Source organism: Tiliqua scincoides, chromosome 5 (genome assembly GCF_035046505.1).
Source record: "Tiliqua scincoides isolate rTilSci1 chromosome 5, rTilSci1.hap2, whole genome shotgun sequence".
Classification (NCBI taxonomy): domain Eukaryota; kingdom Metazoa; phylum Chordata; class Lepidosauria; order Squamata; family Scincidae; genus Tiliqua; species Tiliqua scincoides.
The window spans coordinates 52,375,785-52,391,039 of NC_089825.1; the positions used below are offsets into that span (position 1 = coordinate 52,375,785).

General features: G+C 45.8%; 1 protein-coding gene across 1 annotated transcript in view; it reads right to left on the bottom strand.

Annotated features, from left to right (window-relative positions):
* Positions 1-1,271: 1,271 nt before the first annotated feature.
* Positions 1,272-15,255, bottom strand: part of MYRIP (myosin VIIA and Rab interacting protein) — a 212,961-nt gene continuing 198,977 nt past the window's right edge. Inside the window, 6 exon segments of the mRNA XM_066628618.1 lie at positions 1,272-1,620; positions 2,461-2,579; positions 3,683-3,743; positions 4,901-5,005; positions 6,992-7,153; positions 10,385-10,579. Coding sequence (XP_066484715.1) covers positions 1,588-1,620; positions 2,461-2,579; positions 3,683-3,743; positions 4,901-5,005; positions 6,992-7,153; positions 10,385-10,579 — 675 coding nt within the window. The 3' untranslated portion in view covers positions 1,272-1,587.

Consider the following 15,255-nt stretch of genomic DNA (forward strand, 5'->3'; position numbering starts at 1 on the left):
TGAAACACTAGGGTCCAGTCATATACACACCACAAATTGGAACCTTGAACTCAATTTGCACCTAAATGCCCCAGTTACTGGACTTCCAAGGTATACAAGGCAGATTCATAAAAAGAGATATTTCTTCGATTGCATTTGTCAAAATCTGAACTTAATTAGAACTCCCAGTCAGTTACAGGGACTGAGTACTGATGTCTCCAAGGTTTACTGCAATGAAACAAAACTCTCTGCTGTTCAAGCATTCTCCCAAGGTGCTCTACTGCTGCCTTAATTGAGTCAATTGAGAAATCATCAAGTGATTCTGATCCAGTACTAGTCTTTGCCAGCCCACATGGACCAGCCACTGACCAGTACAGTCAATGACTTCACTTGTCTAGAGACTGTGGAACTGAAAGCACTGAAACACAGCACCCATTCCTTCAAATTATTAGGACTACTGTCAAGGGCTATGAATATGCATGTCTCCTAGGAAGTATGCCCCAATGATTTCAATGGGACTTACTCCCAGGTAAGTGTGCATAGGATTGCAGCCTGAAAGTCTGTTCCAGACATTTTTGTCAGAGTAGAAAAACCTGCATTATATTTTCAGAAAAAGGAACTATCCAAATCTGGTTTTTAAACTGCAATTATGCACTTCTGGAAAGACATTCAGATAAACAAGAAGAATTACCTCTATGACTAGCTCACCTTTGTAGTGTTTGTTATTTGCAGATTGATTCGGAGGTGGAGTAAATCTGTGCAGTAGTCTGAATGTTGCCTACTAGGCTAAATGTCTATGCTATGATGTCCCAGGCTACCTCCACCAATGGAAAAACTAGGGTTGATTTCATCTGGGAATACATTTGGGCATCTATCTAGATTTACCATTTGTTAAGGATGGAAGATGGGGTTTGAGATTTATCTAGTTAAAAGTCTACTTAATCAGCCAATATAACCTCCCAGATATATGATTCTATGCACTCATACAATTCCTAGCAGAGTGGAATGCAGGCACAAAATCAGAAATGTTGATTTCTGAAAAACTGCTTCCCAATCAGGTTAGAGTCATTCAGTGATTCTCCTCTCTAGTCACTCTTTGTCATGATTTGCTTCAGAATTTACAGATACTCCCGGAATGCTTCTTATTGCTCAACAAGACATATATAACTACGACTGTGTGAACAGCAAGGTCCCAGACCATATGGATCACAAACTGGATGATCTGAGTTTTAACTTGACCTTCAGATGAGATAGTGACCAACAGTTAATGAATGAAGAATACAAAAAACATTGTATTTGAAAGACAACATATACAATTGACAATGTGGGAAAAAGTGCATCTTAAAACATGAAGCCTTGCTTGTATGAAACTCAACGTCCTTCCTGGAGTCTCACGAGAACTTTAAGGCAGAGTTTCCAACGGCAGACCACAATGCTGAAGAAGTGAACAGCTTTCCCAGTGAGGTATCCAAACAAAGCCCTATTACTGAGGCATTGTGGGTTCTTGAGGGTCTGTTTTTTATTGGATGTATACAATGGCTGTTATATAAAGGCACTCGACTGTGCAGCCTTACTGGCAGTGTGTTATTGGCAGTAGAACTTTGTAATTCAGTACATTACTGCAGAACCTAAAGTTGGTTCCTAAAATAGAAAAAGACAGAATTAAAGACATGTTTAATTTTAAGAGACTGAAATAATTAAAAGGTTGCAAAACTTGTCCAAAGCACCCCTGTGTCCAGTTAGTCTTATAAAGCCTGATTATTTACTAGCTTAGTGCACGAAATGATAGGGTTACCCATAGGGCTCTTTATCCGTTAGAACCTCCTCCTTCCCAGCACTGAAATGAAATTCATCCAGATTTAAATCCTATAAACTTCCAAAATTCAGTGTGGTTTTGGAGCCTCAAAATTTTTTAAATTATTCTTGCCATTTGAATGATGCGCCACAAAGCATCCAGAGCGAAAGAAAAACCCAAGTTGCCCCACTGATTTGAACTTTGTCACACCCATAATTAAACTCTTGAAAATTGTTGCTTGATTCAGTGCATTTTACTGACAGCTAAATTTTGGAATCTAAAATTTGCATCAAGGAAGCTGAAATTTGAATATTTTTGAAATTTCAGTTTCAGATTTATTTTAGGCTATTTGCATCTCTTACTGTTGATTCAATTTATAATGGATTCCCTTTTCCTCTTAGGTTTTGGGCTGGACCATCCATAAGGCTGAATGAGGTTGTTGTCTCAGGCAGTAGGTTAGTGGAGGTCCCATCTCCATTGCTGCTGCTGCTCCTCCCACTCCCTAGATTTTAAAGGGAAATGGAGAGCAAGAGGAAGAGTGGTGGCTAGAGGAAGTGGGGGACCAGTGCTGGCTGGTATAGGAACAGCATTTGGTGAAGGGGGAGGAATGGCATTTGCTACCTTAGTGCTGGGAAGTCTTGGGCCAGCTCTGGTTCTGGAGTGGTAAGTTTCTGCCAATTTCTTACCATCAAATCCTTGGCAGTGCTTTTTCTCTCTCTAGTTCTTTGTGTCAGAGACCCTTGGAGCATGAAATTCTTGTTAAATGTCTTCACAGGAGAAACTGGAGAAGCATCCATATTTTCACCTGAAAAAAGATTTGGCAGCAGTCTTCACAATGGCAGCTTGAATCAAACAATGATGAAAGAAGCAAACAGTATTGCTTTTACAGGGAACAAAGGCAGAGTGGAATGTTCACTGGCTCATGCATCATATCATCTGTTCATCGGACTATCCCACTTCAGTTTTAATGTAAGTGGTCTTGTGTCAGAAAGTGCACCCATGTGAATTCTGGGGAACTTTCTAGTTTTTCCTATTGGGTAATAAGTTTTGGCCCTGGGATAACTTTCAAGTCCATTGACATCTCTGACCTGTATGCCAAACAGAGGATACTATTTAGGCAGCAACAGTGTAAGTCAAATAAGTTAAAGCTTATACCTAGCTAAAACCAACTAGTGCAAATTATATAATATTCTAGAACAATGTTCTTCAGTCTGTGGGTTGTGACTCCAATGGGACCATGAAGCCTCATTTGAGGGGTCATGGAAACTATCAAAGCCTATGCAAAAGAGAGCTTGGATCCACTCTAATAATGGTACTGCCTTATAAAATCGAGCTCTTAGGAGCTTGCCCCACAACTTCTAAGGTTGGTCCTGCTCAGGATGCTACCTCACAGGGTTGATGTGAAGCCACAAGAGGTAGGGGGAAACGGAGCAGAGGGTGGGACTGGCAGTGATCCCCAGTCTCGTTCATTCATTCGGGTTGTGGCACAAAAACTATTCTAGAAGAAACTGCACTCTAACTAACATAGTGAGAAGACAGATAATCTCAGTTTCTATCTGTTCTAAAGATGTGAAGGTCCAGGAAAGATTTGGAAAATGTCAGACTTTCCCCCTTCCTATTCCTGCCATCTAATACCTACTGAATAGAAACAGAAAAATAGAAAATATGGGGAAAACGAGGAAACAAAACTCTGAAACATTTTCTCTTTCAGATGATCGGTGAAAAGTGTGTTAAAGTAAAAAGTTATTCCTGCTGATTTTTGTCTGCTTTCTGTTTCAGATTATCCTGGCAACATGTCATAAATCTGACATCTCTGATAAACTCTTACTCTCATTTGTGCTGTCCTTAATTACCATCATAGTTTGAGAATACATTCAGATTAAAAACAGACATTTTGTTTTTCATTACCTGCAACTGGTGGAGCAGGAAGCTTTCGTCTCTGCTGTCTTGATGTGTCTATTGTGTGCATCTAAGGGAGGACATTTATTAGCAAACAATACTTTTGTTAAGAAATGTTAATACATGATTTTTGTCACTGATGTTCCCAGTCCAACTCTTGGCACATGCAACTGGCTAAGTGCAACTAATGGCACTGAGTGGGAATGCCCTTCTCCATTTGCATTAACAGATGCATCTGGTCAGCTTAATGGGGTCATGGTAAAGGTCAACCTGACTGCACAACTTGTTCATTGTTGAAGGCTCTGCTTCGCATCCTGCCACTAAGCAAGTTGCACTTGTTGGGGATGCAGAATAGGACTTTTTGTTCCAGCCCATCAACTTCAGAATTACCTTTAGCAGGAGGCCCTGCAGGCCACTATGCTGTCCACCTTCAAGCAGGCAGTTAAGAGTTGCGTGTTTCCCTTAACCTTTCGTTCTCTGGGTTTGACTACTTTTTGGTTTCATTGCAAGTGTTTTTTTTTTTCCTTTACTTGCCTCTAATTTGGGCTGTCTTGATTGTTGTTTTATATTGTTCTAAAAATTGTTTTTTAAAATGATTGTAAACTGCTTCTAGTGGGATTAAAAGGCAGCCTAAAAGTATTTAAATAAATAAATTAAATTAAATCATGGCGCGAACACACATTCAGATGGACACCAGGTGTGCATGTGCCAGCCTGCTTCTGCATACAGATTTTGCTTGGATTCTTGCATGGACTCTTGCATGGATACAGCCCAATCCTATGCCCTGGCGGCGCTCAGGAATACAGCAGTGCCAAAATGGCCACCACTGTATCCTATGGGGCTGTAAGCTCCCTAAAGGAACAATTGTTCCCTTAACCCGTGGTTGAGCTCTGTGGGTAGCAATGGGTCTCCCTGGAGCTGCAGCCACCCCCCGCCCCCCTCCTGGTTCCAATCCTCCCCTTGGTCTGCCTTCTCTCTGCCCAGTTCCACCCTACTCCCACCTTCCCTCCTGCCCTGAAAAGCCTCACTGCTGGCCAGCCACAGTGCCTGCAGCATGTCTTCCCAGTGCTGAGGTCAGCACCAACTGCTGCTGGCCTCTGCGCCTGTGCTACGAGCTTACCACAGATGGCTATGTGCCTTATGGCACTCACACAAGTGCAGTTGCCAGGGCAGTGCGCTGGCCACCAGCACTGCCCTCACTTAGGATCAGGTCCTAAGTTTTCTCACCTGGGTGGTCTCCTTTTGGTCACGTTTTCTCGTCAGGTGAACACATGGAGCCACATTCAAGCCTGCTACTGTAAGTGCTGAAATTCTGCTCTCAATATCTGATATCTTAAAACAAACCAAAAGTTTATTTTAAAAAAGTGAGAGAAGGAAAGAAGATGGGGAAGGATGAGAATGAAAAAGTTACTGTAGTGAGTTGACTGAACTTCTTTAACCACATTCACATCTGTTATTCAAATCTAATATATAAAAATAAACACCACCTAACCACAAATGTCAAATTCCTGGTCACGCTTTACATTTCTGTGAAATATGTTTGCATTAATACACATCAGGGAATTGTAGCCTAAGAAAGTGAATTCTGACTTAGCAGCATTGAACTCAGTGGGACAAGTGACAATGGGTGCAGTCAAGAGCAAGGGCAAGAAAACAGAGCACCAGGACTTCTCCTACAGCAGGAGTACTGATGTCATTCGAACAAGCACTCATAAAGAAGCATCTACAACTTTTTTCAACAGATCTGAGCTTAGAAGAAGTATCAGGATCACCAAGAGGCAAACTGGGAAATTAACCTAGGGACATTTGAAAATGTCTAAACAAGGAGTTCTCAAAGTGTGGATAATGCCCCTCAGAGTGGTCGCAAACAGCCTGGAAAGGGGTCATCTAACTATAAACAACTAGGTTCAATCCCTGGAATGTCCAGATAGGGGATCTATCTGGGCAGGAGGTCTGGTCTAGAGGGCAGAGCCTCCATTTGCCTGAAGATAACATCCACAAGGTCGACAGTTTGAGGCCACCAGCACCGTGCGACCTTGAAGCAGCTGACAAGCTGAGCCAAGTTATTCCATCTGCTCTGAGCGTGGGAGGATGGAGGCCAGAATGTGAAACCAGATCAGAAAGAAACATCTGAATGTTGTGGTTCTTGAAAGATAGAACCTTCTTTCAATTGTAAAAATCCCTACGCGGATTTAAATAGCCTGCCTATGTAAACCGCCTTGAATAAAGTCTTGAATAAAGACCAAGAAAGGCGGTATATAAATACCTGTATTTATTATTATTATTATTATTATTATTATTATTATTATTATAGGGCTGAGAAATACCCTTATCTGAAACCCCAGAAAGCCTCTACCAGTAAGCATAGGCAGTCCTGAGCTACATGAACCACTGTCTTACTCCAGGAGTTCTCAAAATGTGGGTCATATTCCCAAGGGCTACCTATAGATAATACATTAAGGCCACAATCTTACCTGGAAGTACATTCTACTAAATACAGTGGAACTTACTTTTGAGTAAGCATCCTAAGGCTAGCACTTGAAGGTTGCAATCCGATACACACTTACTAGGGAGTAACTTCCATTAAACTGAATGGGACCTACTTTTGAGTAGACATGCCTAGGATGGAGCTGAAATATACTTTCTGTCAGGGTTTATAAAGCTGTATTTAAATGTTCATACATTGTTTTAAACTAATGCAATCCACACCAAGAGTTTGAGATTAAACAAGCTACATCTTTATATCCAGTATAAGAAGTTTCAGAGTAGAAATAAGTGGCAGAAGAAGAAAATCTTCTAATGAAAACGTTCAGGTTGATTTTGCTGTATGTTCTTAATAAGGTGATACTCTCCATGATACTATGGAGAGTGTCATGCCAAGCCCCTGCACCACAAAACTGATCACTTGACTGCAAGTGACTAATTCAGGGTGCAATCCTATGCACGCTCCCCCAGAAGTAAGTCTCATTGAACACAACAGGACCTGAGTACCTACACACGCTTTTGCTGTTAAGCTGCAGTTCTAAATTCAGCTACCTGGGACCAACAATACATGCCCATGCATGTCTATTCAAATGCAAGTCTCACTGTCTTCCATGGGGCTTACTTGCAGGAAGGTACCTATAGGATTGCACCTAGGTCCAATTTAATTCAAAGAGGCTTATTTATGAGTAGGCATGCAAAAGATTGCATCGTTAAGTCCCATTCATTTCAGTGGGGTTGTGTCATGCTTTATTAGGATACAACCCACAGAGTTAAACACAAGAAAGGAATAGAAAATTGTCTTGCAGAAGGTTCTAAGTGGAAAGTATGCCTCACCTGAAGTTCTGCATGATGAACCTGTGCTGCTGCTGTGGCCACCTGGTCCTCCAGATCAGCCAGTTCAGATTCTGCAGTGATGCTGTTAATTCTACGTGCTGCATCCTCAAGTTCATTTAGCTGACTCTCCAAGCCATACACACCGCCAGCTGTCAGGTACACCTAAGGAGTCCAAAACACCAATACGGAGCCTGATCAGTTTTCACCTGTGGTATCTATTGCAGGGTTAGGATCTCAGGTTCCCACTAAAACACTTGGGGCCCAATTCTATCCAACTTTCTGGTGCAGATACAGCTGTACTAAAGGGGTGTGTGCCAGTGGTGCAGCTGGAAGGAACATTGCCCCAGGGGTATCTTCCAGGGTGACCTCCCTGACCTTACTTGTACCCCTCCATATGTGACCGGAGATGTGCTTCAGTTGTATCCGTAGGGTGTTCTGAGGCCTGGGATGGCCACTGGGGTCCTGCCACTCCTCACTTGCAGCCTATAACTGCCTCCGCTCCCCTTGCTGTACTCCGGTTGCCTCCTGGAGGGTGGTTCTAAGACCTGGGGAAAACCGGGCCTAGAAAACTGGTGTCTTGGTTTTCTGATGAAAACCATTATGTTCTAAGGCCTTCCGGAGGCCTTAGAAGGCCTTCTGAGGCCTGGCGAGGTCTCCCTGGGCCACAGACCACCTTCTGGATGCGACTGGAGCACCAGAGCACAGCAAGGGGACAGCAATAGGCTGAGAGTGAGGGGAAGCAGCATGGCCACCCCCCACAGAGTGGCACTCTTTGTAACCTCCCCCCCCCCCCACTCAGCCAAACAACTGGTAGATGCTGCATCATGCAGTGAGGGGGGGGGTAGACATGGAGGACTTCTCAAGGTAAGGGAACATTTTGTTCCCTTATCTCGGAGCTGCGTGTGGCTGCATCAGTGCCAGAAAGTTGGCTATGATTGGGCCCTTAATGTTTCAATACTTGTATTTCCCTACTTTGTATTTCTGTGCCCTATACTTCAGCTTAGTGGCTAACTGCATGTGGAAGACCCAGTGAGGAAAATGGCACCATTTTGAGTTTGATAGCACTGTGGTTCTTGGAATTCAAGTCTAAAAAAATCATACCCCAGATAAATTTGGGGTCCTTCTCACACAGTACCAGCTCAACAGCTGGTACTTTATTTGATAAAGGGGAGATCAGGTGTGGGTGAGAGCACTAGTGAGAGAAGGGAGCATGTTTTTGTTTAAAGTCAAAGCTGAGAGAAAGAATGAGACTGTAGCCATATAATGTCAAAAAATGTGGCACAGAAAATTTGGTGGGGGAAAAGAAGAGTGCTGCCATTTCCTTTTTTTCACCTTTTCCCCATTCTCAGCTGAGGTAGAAGAAAACAGTGGTGGAGCAACATACTCAATCGAGCATGATGTTCCAGTGCTGTCCCACTTAAAGGTGGGTACTGGGGGACTTCAGCAGTTGGCTGGATGGGGGTTTATGGGTCCTTGGCCAGTGCCCAAGCTGGCCAACCTCTACCATAGTCCATGAGCATAGATCCTGCAAGATCAAAACATATGTGTAAGCACAAATATTTACATAAGGGATGCCACTATTAAGAATTCAGAAACACCTTGCACTTTTGTGTACATGGCTCCTCTTTCTCTTTTTAACCCTCAGAACAACTGTGTAAGGTAGGTTAGACTCAGGAATAGTGATTGGTCCACTTGAGGGTGACTCAAAGCTTCATAGCTTAACAAGGACTTAAACCTGGGCCTGCCTGTCCAAGCTCAGAACTCTAACCATCTCACCACACTGGCTCTCACTTTATATAACAAGTCTGGTGAGTCAGTGTCTGTGATCTTGTGAGCATATGCAATACGGACAAGTCTGAGCTTCAAGGATATAGCCTCTAAAAAGAAAAATAAATTGCTTCCAGGAAGTGACTGTCAGGTCAGCTCTCCCGATAGCAGAATGGCTTAGGAGCGTAGGGAGATAGCAAAAGAAGCAGGCAATCCCAAACAGAGCCAAAGAAGCAGACACAGGCTTGTTTGTTGCAGAAGCATGTATTGGTAAAAGGAGCAGGCAGAAGAGTAGTCAGTCAAACAGTTCAGAAGTCAGGGATACAGCAGGTCGCAGTCACAAGAAGGCAGTCCAAAATCAGTACACAAACTAGCAGCACAGCACGCAGAAACTCCACCACAACAACCCACATCTTGGTGTCTGTGCCTTTCCCATATATACCGGCGCCAGCCAATCAGAGTAGGGCAACCTCATTGTCACAAGACAGTCTTGCGACCCACTCTGATTGGCTGTCCAGTGGTGCATTGCACCACTCCTCCATTGCCTATGTGACTCTGCACACATCTTTCCAGAGTCACGTGACTCCCACCTGCAACAGGTGCAGCTGATTGCATCAGCAGTGCTGCCTTGCTGATTGCTTCACACCAGGCCCAGATATCAGGACCTCCTGCCACATCCTGGCTAATAACAATCTCAAGCCTGGGATGCCAAAAACCTGACAGTGACTTTGCATTACTTATTCCCAGAAGAGCTTAAGGCACAAAATGATGAATAAAAGATGAATATTCCAAATCAGCAACTGGGATGCTTGAATAGTCTTTGGAATATTCATGGAGATGAGTGAGAACTGCAAAGTTGCTTTTTTTTGTTTTTAATATTTTTTAAAGTGTGGAACATTTTTGTGTGTGCACACACAAAAATGCTCCTGTTGTTTCCTTCGCAAATCTGTGTGTTGTTCTGTGCTGGGCAGCCCAATCCAAACAAAAGTCCAACGCTGTGATTCAGTGGAGCTGGTGCAATCTCCACTGCATCCAGCGTAGGAGATGAGGCTACTAGAGGTATCCTTGGAATAAGCAGGCATTTGTCCCTTTGCCCTGGGGAAAGCCCTAGCAGCTGCTATGGCGCAAAATCACTGGCGCAAATCTAAGTGGCCTTGTGTCAGTGGGTTGGGGCTGGGAAGGGGGGGATAAATTCTGGTGGGAGCCACTGACACTATCCCAGACCCCTCCTGGCACCAATCCCCAGAACCATTGGCACCCTCTCCCTGTCCCATTCCATCTTCTGCTGGCCTTCTGGCCAGCGCCTCTTTCTGCCAGGCCACTGTGAAGTGCTTTATTGCAAACTCCATGGCAGCGCGTGTTAGACCGGCCTGCCTGCCATGGAAGATTGGGTTGCTAATCTGATACCTCATTTATCTGTGAAATAGTAAATGTCCCAGCAGCTTGTCCAAATTCTGGCTTTGTTTAAAGAGTCCAAACAGCATTCTGTATTTCTCAATATACATAGCTGACATTCAACACCAGTACTTCTCTTAAACTGCCCACTTTAACCTTTTGCTAAGGCACAGTTTTCTATACCATATTAATTATATAATATATGATTATGTTATCTGCTGTTGCTCTTACATTTTCTTCCAGCGTCGTGAACTCTTCATCAAGTCTGATAGGATCTGGACCCAGTGGAAATTCCCCTTTCCCTCTTTCATGGGCATCTGCTGGAAAATCACAAGGTCCTGTTGGTTCTGCTATGAGCTCCTCTGTTGCATTGATAACTTTTAGGACCTCAGTAGATATGTTGCAGAGAGACACAGCAGAATATTTCTGCATTGAAAATGAAAGAGTTTCACATTAGAAGGAAGAAGCAAACACTGTGCAGCTGCTTTGCTTGCAGTCCAACTTCACTGTATATAAAAATCTTCTCATCTTTTTTTTGAATACTTCCCTTTAGCCTCTTCTCCCTGCACCACTCCCTACAGTGCACTTTGTCAACTAAGGGAGCAATCCAAACCTGCACTGGAGCAGGCAAGCCAGAAGGCTTGCGCTGCATCCAAGGCAGGTTTGTGGGCAGCAGCGGCTCAGCCAGAGGCAAGGGAAACTCTTCCCCTTACCCCTGGGTAAGGGCTGCTGGACCCAATGGGTCTCCTCGAACCTGCACCACCTCTGGAGGTAGCGCAAGTCCGAGGAGAGCAGAGTGGCTTGAAGGCACTCCATTCTCTGCGGGGACGGGGGTTGGGATCCGGCATAACTGCCGGATTCCAGCCCTGCCTCCAGCTCCCCACGCACCCACCCTCGGGGCCGCCCATTGCCCGCCTTCCCCCCACCCAGAAACACCTCTTTCCCTCCTCCTCCCCCCCCACGTCTACCTTTGCGGCTTGTGCCAGTGCGAGTGCGCTGACACAAGCGGCTGCGGGGAGGCTTATGCCAGCCTCCGAAGGCTGGTGCTTCTGGGAGTGCTGGCCTGGCTTCCCCGTGAGGAGGCGCAAACGTGCTTTACAGCACATTTGTGACCCTCTTATGCTGGCCCAATGTAGTCCCTGAAGAAGCAGGTTGACAGAGTCAAACTGCCTACCTCCAGTAACCACATGGGCTGCCGCATTCTGCACTAATTGCAGTTTCCAAACCGTCTTCAGGGGCAGCCCCACATAAAGCATGTTACAATAATCTAACCTTGATGTCACCGTGGCATGGATCACCGTGGCCAGGTCTGCACGATCCAAGTACGGCCGCAGCTGGCGCACCAGCCAAAGCTGAGCAAAGGCCCCCCTAGCCACAGCCGCCACCTGGGAATCCAGGAGCAGCTGCGAGTCCAGGAGGACCCCCAAGCTGCGGATATCCACTTAGATATCCACTAAGTGCACTGATGGGCCAATTGAGAAGAACCAATTTCAAATGTTCATATCTAAGGATGAAATTAACCACCATGATACCATATCCTTCAATGCATGTAACCCATAGATGTCACAGTATATGTGGTAGGGGTGTCTCATATTAAAGAACATTTTCTTGGAGATAAACTGAAACCAAATTGCATAGGTCTTTCAAGGTTTGATGCTTGGAAACACATTGGAAGCTAATGCAGGTGTCTTGGCAGAGGTGTTATGTTCTTCCAGTCTTCATTAAAAATAAACATATTGAAGTTTTAAAGGAAGCCCTGTATAGACAGTGTTATACTAGCCCAGCATGGAGCTAGATTACTAAGGCATGCCTATTCACAGAAGCCAGGGTATGCATTTCAAGAAACAACTTCAGTTGGAAAATGCATTCCTGCGGTGGTTGCCATCTGAGGTTCCAGAAGCAGGTCCAAAAGTACTCCCAGCTTGCACACTTGATACACTGGGGAATGCAACTGCACCCAGGACAGGGGATTCCTCAACTCCTTGCTTTAATGGCCTTCCTGCTGCATTATTTTTAAATGAAACAAACAAAACCAAATGTTCCACTGGTTTTTTTTCACTTAAAGGAAGTTTTCAAAGGCGGGAGAAACTGCACTGGGTAAATTACTACCTCCTGTCATGGTTTGCCCAGATTCACTGTCCTCCCTTGCAATTTAAAGTTCACCCTTCTCTCCAGTTGTCAAAAAGAATTTTGTCCCTGCAGCTCCAGTCATCAGCAGGACCTGTCACTCTCATCAGTGCTTATGCACCGACTCTGTCGTCTCCAGCAGAAGCCAAAGACAAATTCTATGATGACCTGGCCACCACTGTCAAGAAAATCCCTGTAAAAGAGCCATTGTTCATCCTCGGCGATTTCAATGCTAGAGTTGGTGCTGATAACAGTTCATGGCCCACTTGCTTAGGTCAGTTTGGCACTGGGAGGATGAACGAAAATGGCCAACGCCTGCTAGAGTTTTGCTGTCATCACGGTCTCTGTGTCAGCAACACGTTCTTCAACACAAAGCCCCAACATAGAGTCTCTTGGAGACATCCAAGATCAAAGCACTGGCACCAGCTCGACCTGATCCTCACCAGACGCTCCAGCCTTCCCAGCATCAAGATCACACGCAGTTATCATGGTGCTGCCTGCGACACTGACCACTCCCTGGTGTGCAGCAGAGTGAAACTGCAAACAAAGCGACTGTATCACACGAAAAAGGAAGGAAGACCTCGCATTGATACCAGCAAGACCCGGGATCAGAGAAAAGTGGAGGAATTTGCACAAGCGCTTGAGGAATCTCTTCCAGGCCCGGCCGACGCAAACGCATCCAACAGATGGGAACATTTCAAGAATACCGTTTACAACACCGCCTTGTCCATATTCGGCAAGAAGACCAACAAGGCGGCAGACTGGTTTGAAGCCCACTCTGAGGAGTTGACACCAGTCATTGAGGAAAAGAGGAGAGCTCAAGCAGCATACAAGGCCTGTCCCAGTGAGCGCAACCTGCAGGTCCTCCGAGGTGCTCGCAGCAAAGTCCAACAGACTGCCAGGAGATGTGCTAACGACTACTGGCTCCAGCTCTGTTCCGAGATACAGATAGCAGCTGACATGGGCAACATCAAGGGGATGTATGATGGTATCAAGCAGGCCCTAGGTCCAACACAGAGGAAAATTGCCCCTCTGAAGTCTGCCACAGGCGAGGTCATCCAGGATCGGGCGCAGCAGATGGAACGCTGGGTGCAGCACTACTCTGAGCTATATTCCAGAGAAAATGTAGTCACCGAAGAAGCACTGAACAACATTGAGTGCCTGCCTGTGCTGGAAGAGCTTGACAGTGAACCAACCCTAGAAGAACTTCACGTGGCCCTGGACTCCCTTGCCTTTGGCAAGGCACCTGGAAAAGACAGCATCCCTGCTGAAGTCCTAAAATGCTGCAAAGAGATCATCGTCACTGAGCTGCATGAAATTCTCTGTCTCTGCTGGAGAGAAGGTAGAGTACCTCAAGACATGAGGGATGCAAACATCATCACGCTGTACAAGAACAAAGGTGACAGGGGTGACTGCAACAACTACCGCGGCATCTCTCTCCTTAGCGTTGTAGGAAAGCTGTTTGCCCGAGTTGTACTAAAGAGGCTCCAGGTACTTGCAGAGAGCGTCTATCCAGAATCGCAGTGTGGATTCCGAGCCAACAGGTCCACCACTGATATGGTATTCTCCCTTAGACAACTGCAGGAGAAATGCAGGGAACAACGACAGCCACTCTTTATAGCCTTCATAGATCTCACAAAGGCTTTCGACCTGGTCAGCAGAGACGGCCTCTTCAAGATTCTCCCCAAGATTGGATGTCCACCCAGGCTCCTCAGCATCATCAGATCTTTCCACAAGGACATGAAGGGCACTGTTGTCTTCGATGGCTCCACATCAGACCCTTTTGACATCCGAAGCGGAGTGAAGCAGGGCTGTGTTCTTGCACCAACCTTGTTTGAGATTTTCTTCGCTGTCCTGCTGAAGCAGGCCTTTGGAACTGCAACAGAAGGCATCTATCTCCGGACCAGATCAGACGGAAAGCTCTTCAACCTCTCCAGGCTGAGAGCAAAATCCAAAGTCCAGCTGAAATGTCTGCGTGACTTCCTCTTTGCTGACGATGCAGCTGTCACTACCCACTCTGCCAAAGAACTCCAGCAGCTCATGGATCGTTTTAGCAAGGCCTGCCAAGATTTTGGACTGACAATCAGCCTGAAGAAAACACAGGTCATGGTTCAGGATGTGGACTCACCTCCCTGCATTACAATCTCTGAGCATGAACTGGAGGTTGTCCATGACTTTGTGTACCTTGGCTCAACGATCTCCGACACTCTCTCTCTCGATACCGAGCTAAACAAGCGCATCGGTAAAGCAGCTACCACGTTTTCCAGACTCACAAAGAGAGTCTGGTCCAACAAGAAGCTGACGGAACATACCAAGATCCAGGTCTACAGAGCTTGCGTCCTGAGTACACTTCTGTACTGCAGCGAGTCATGGACTCTTCGCTCACAACAGGAGAGGAAACTGAGCGCTTTCCACATGCGCTGCCTCCGACGCATCCTCGGCATCACCTGGCAGGACAAAGTTCCAAACAACACAGTCCTGGAACGTGTTGGAATCCCTAGCATGTATTCACTGCTGAAACAGAGACGCCTGCGTTGGCTTGGTCATGTCGTGAGAATGGATGATGGCCGGATCCCAAAGGATCTCCTCTATGGAGAACTAGTGCAAGGAAAGCGCCCTACAGGTAGACCACAGCTGCGATACAAGGACATCTGCAAGAGGGATCTGAAGGCCTTAGGGATGGACCTCAACAAGTGGGAAACCCTGTCCTCTGAGCGGCCCGCTTGGAGGCAGGCTGTGCAGCATGGCCTTTCCCAGTTTGAAGAGACACTTTGCCAACAGTCTGAGGCTAAGAGGCAAAGAAGGATGGCCCATAGCCAGGGAGACAGACCAGGGACAGACTGCACTTGCTCCCGGTGTGGAAGGGATTGTCACTCCCGGATTGGCCTTTTCAGCCACACTAGACGCTGTGCCAGAACCACCTTTCAGAGCGCGATACCATAGTCTTTCGAGACTGAAGGTTGCCAATACTATCT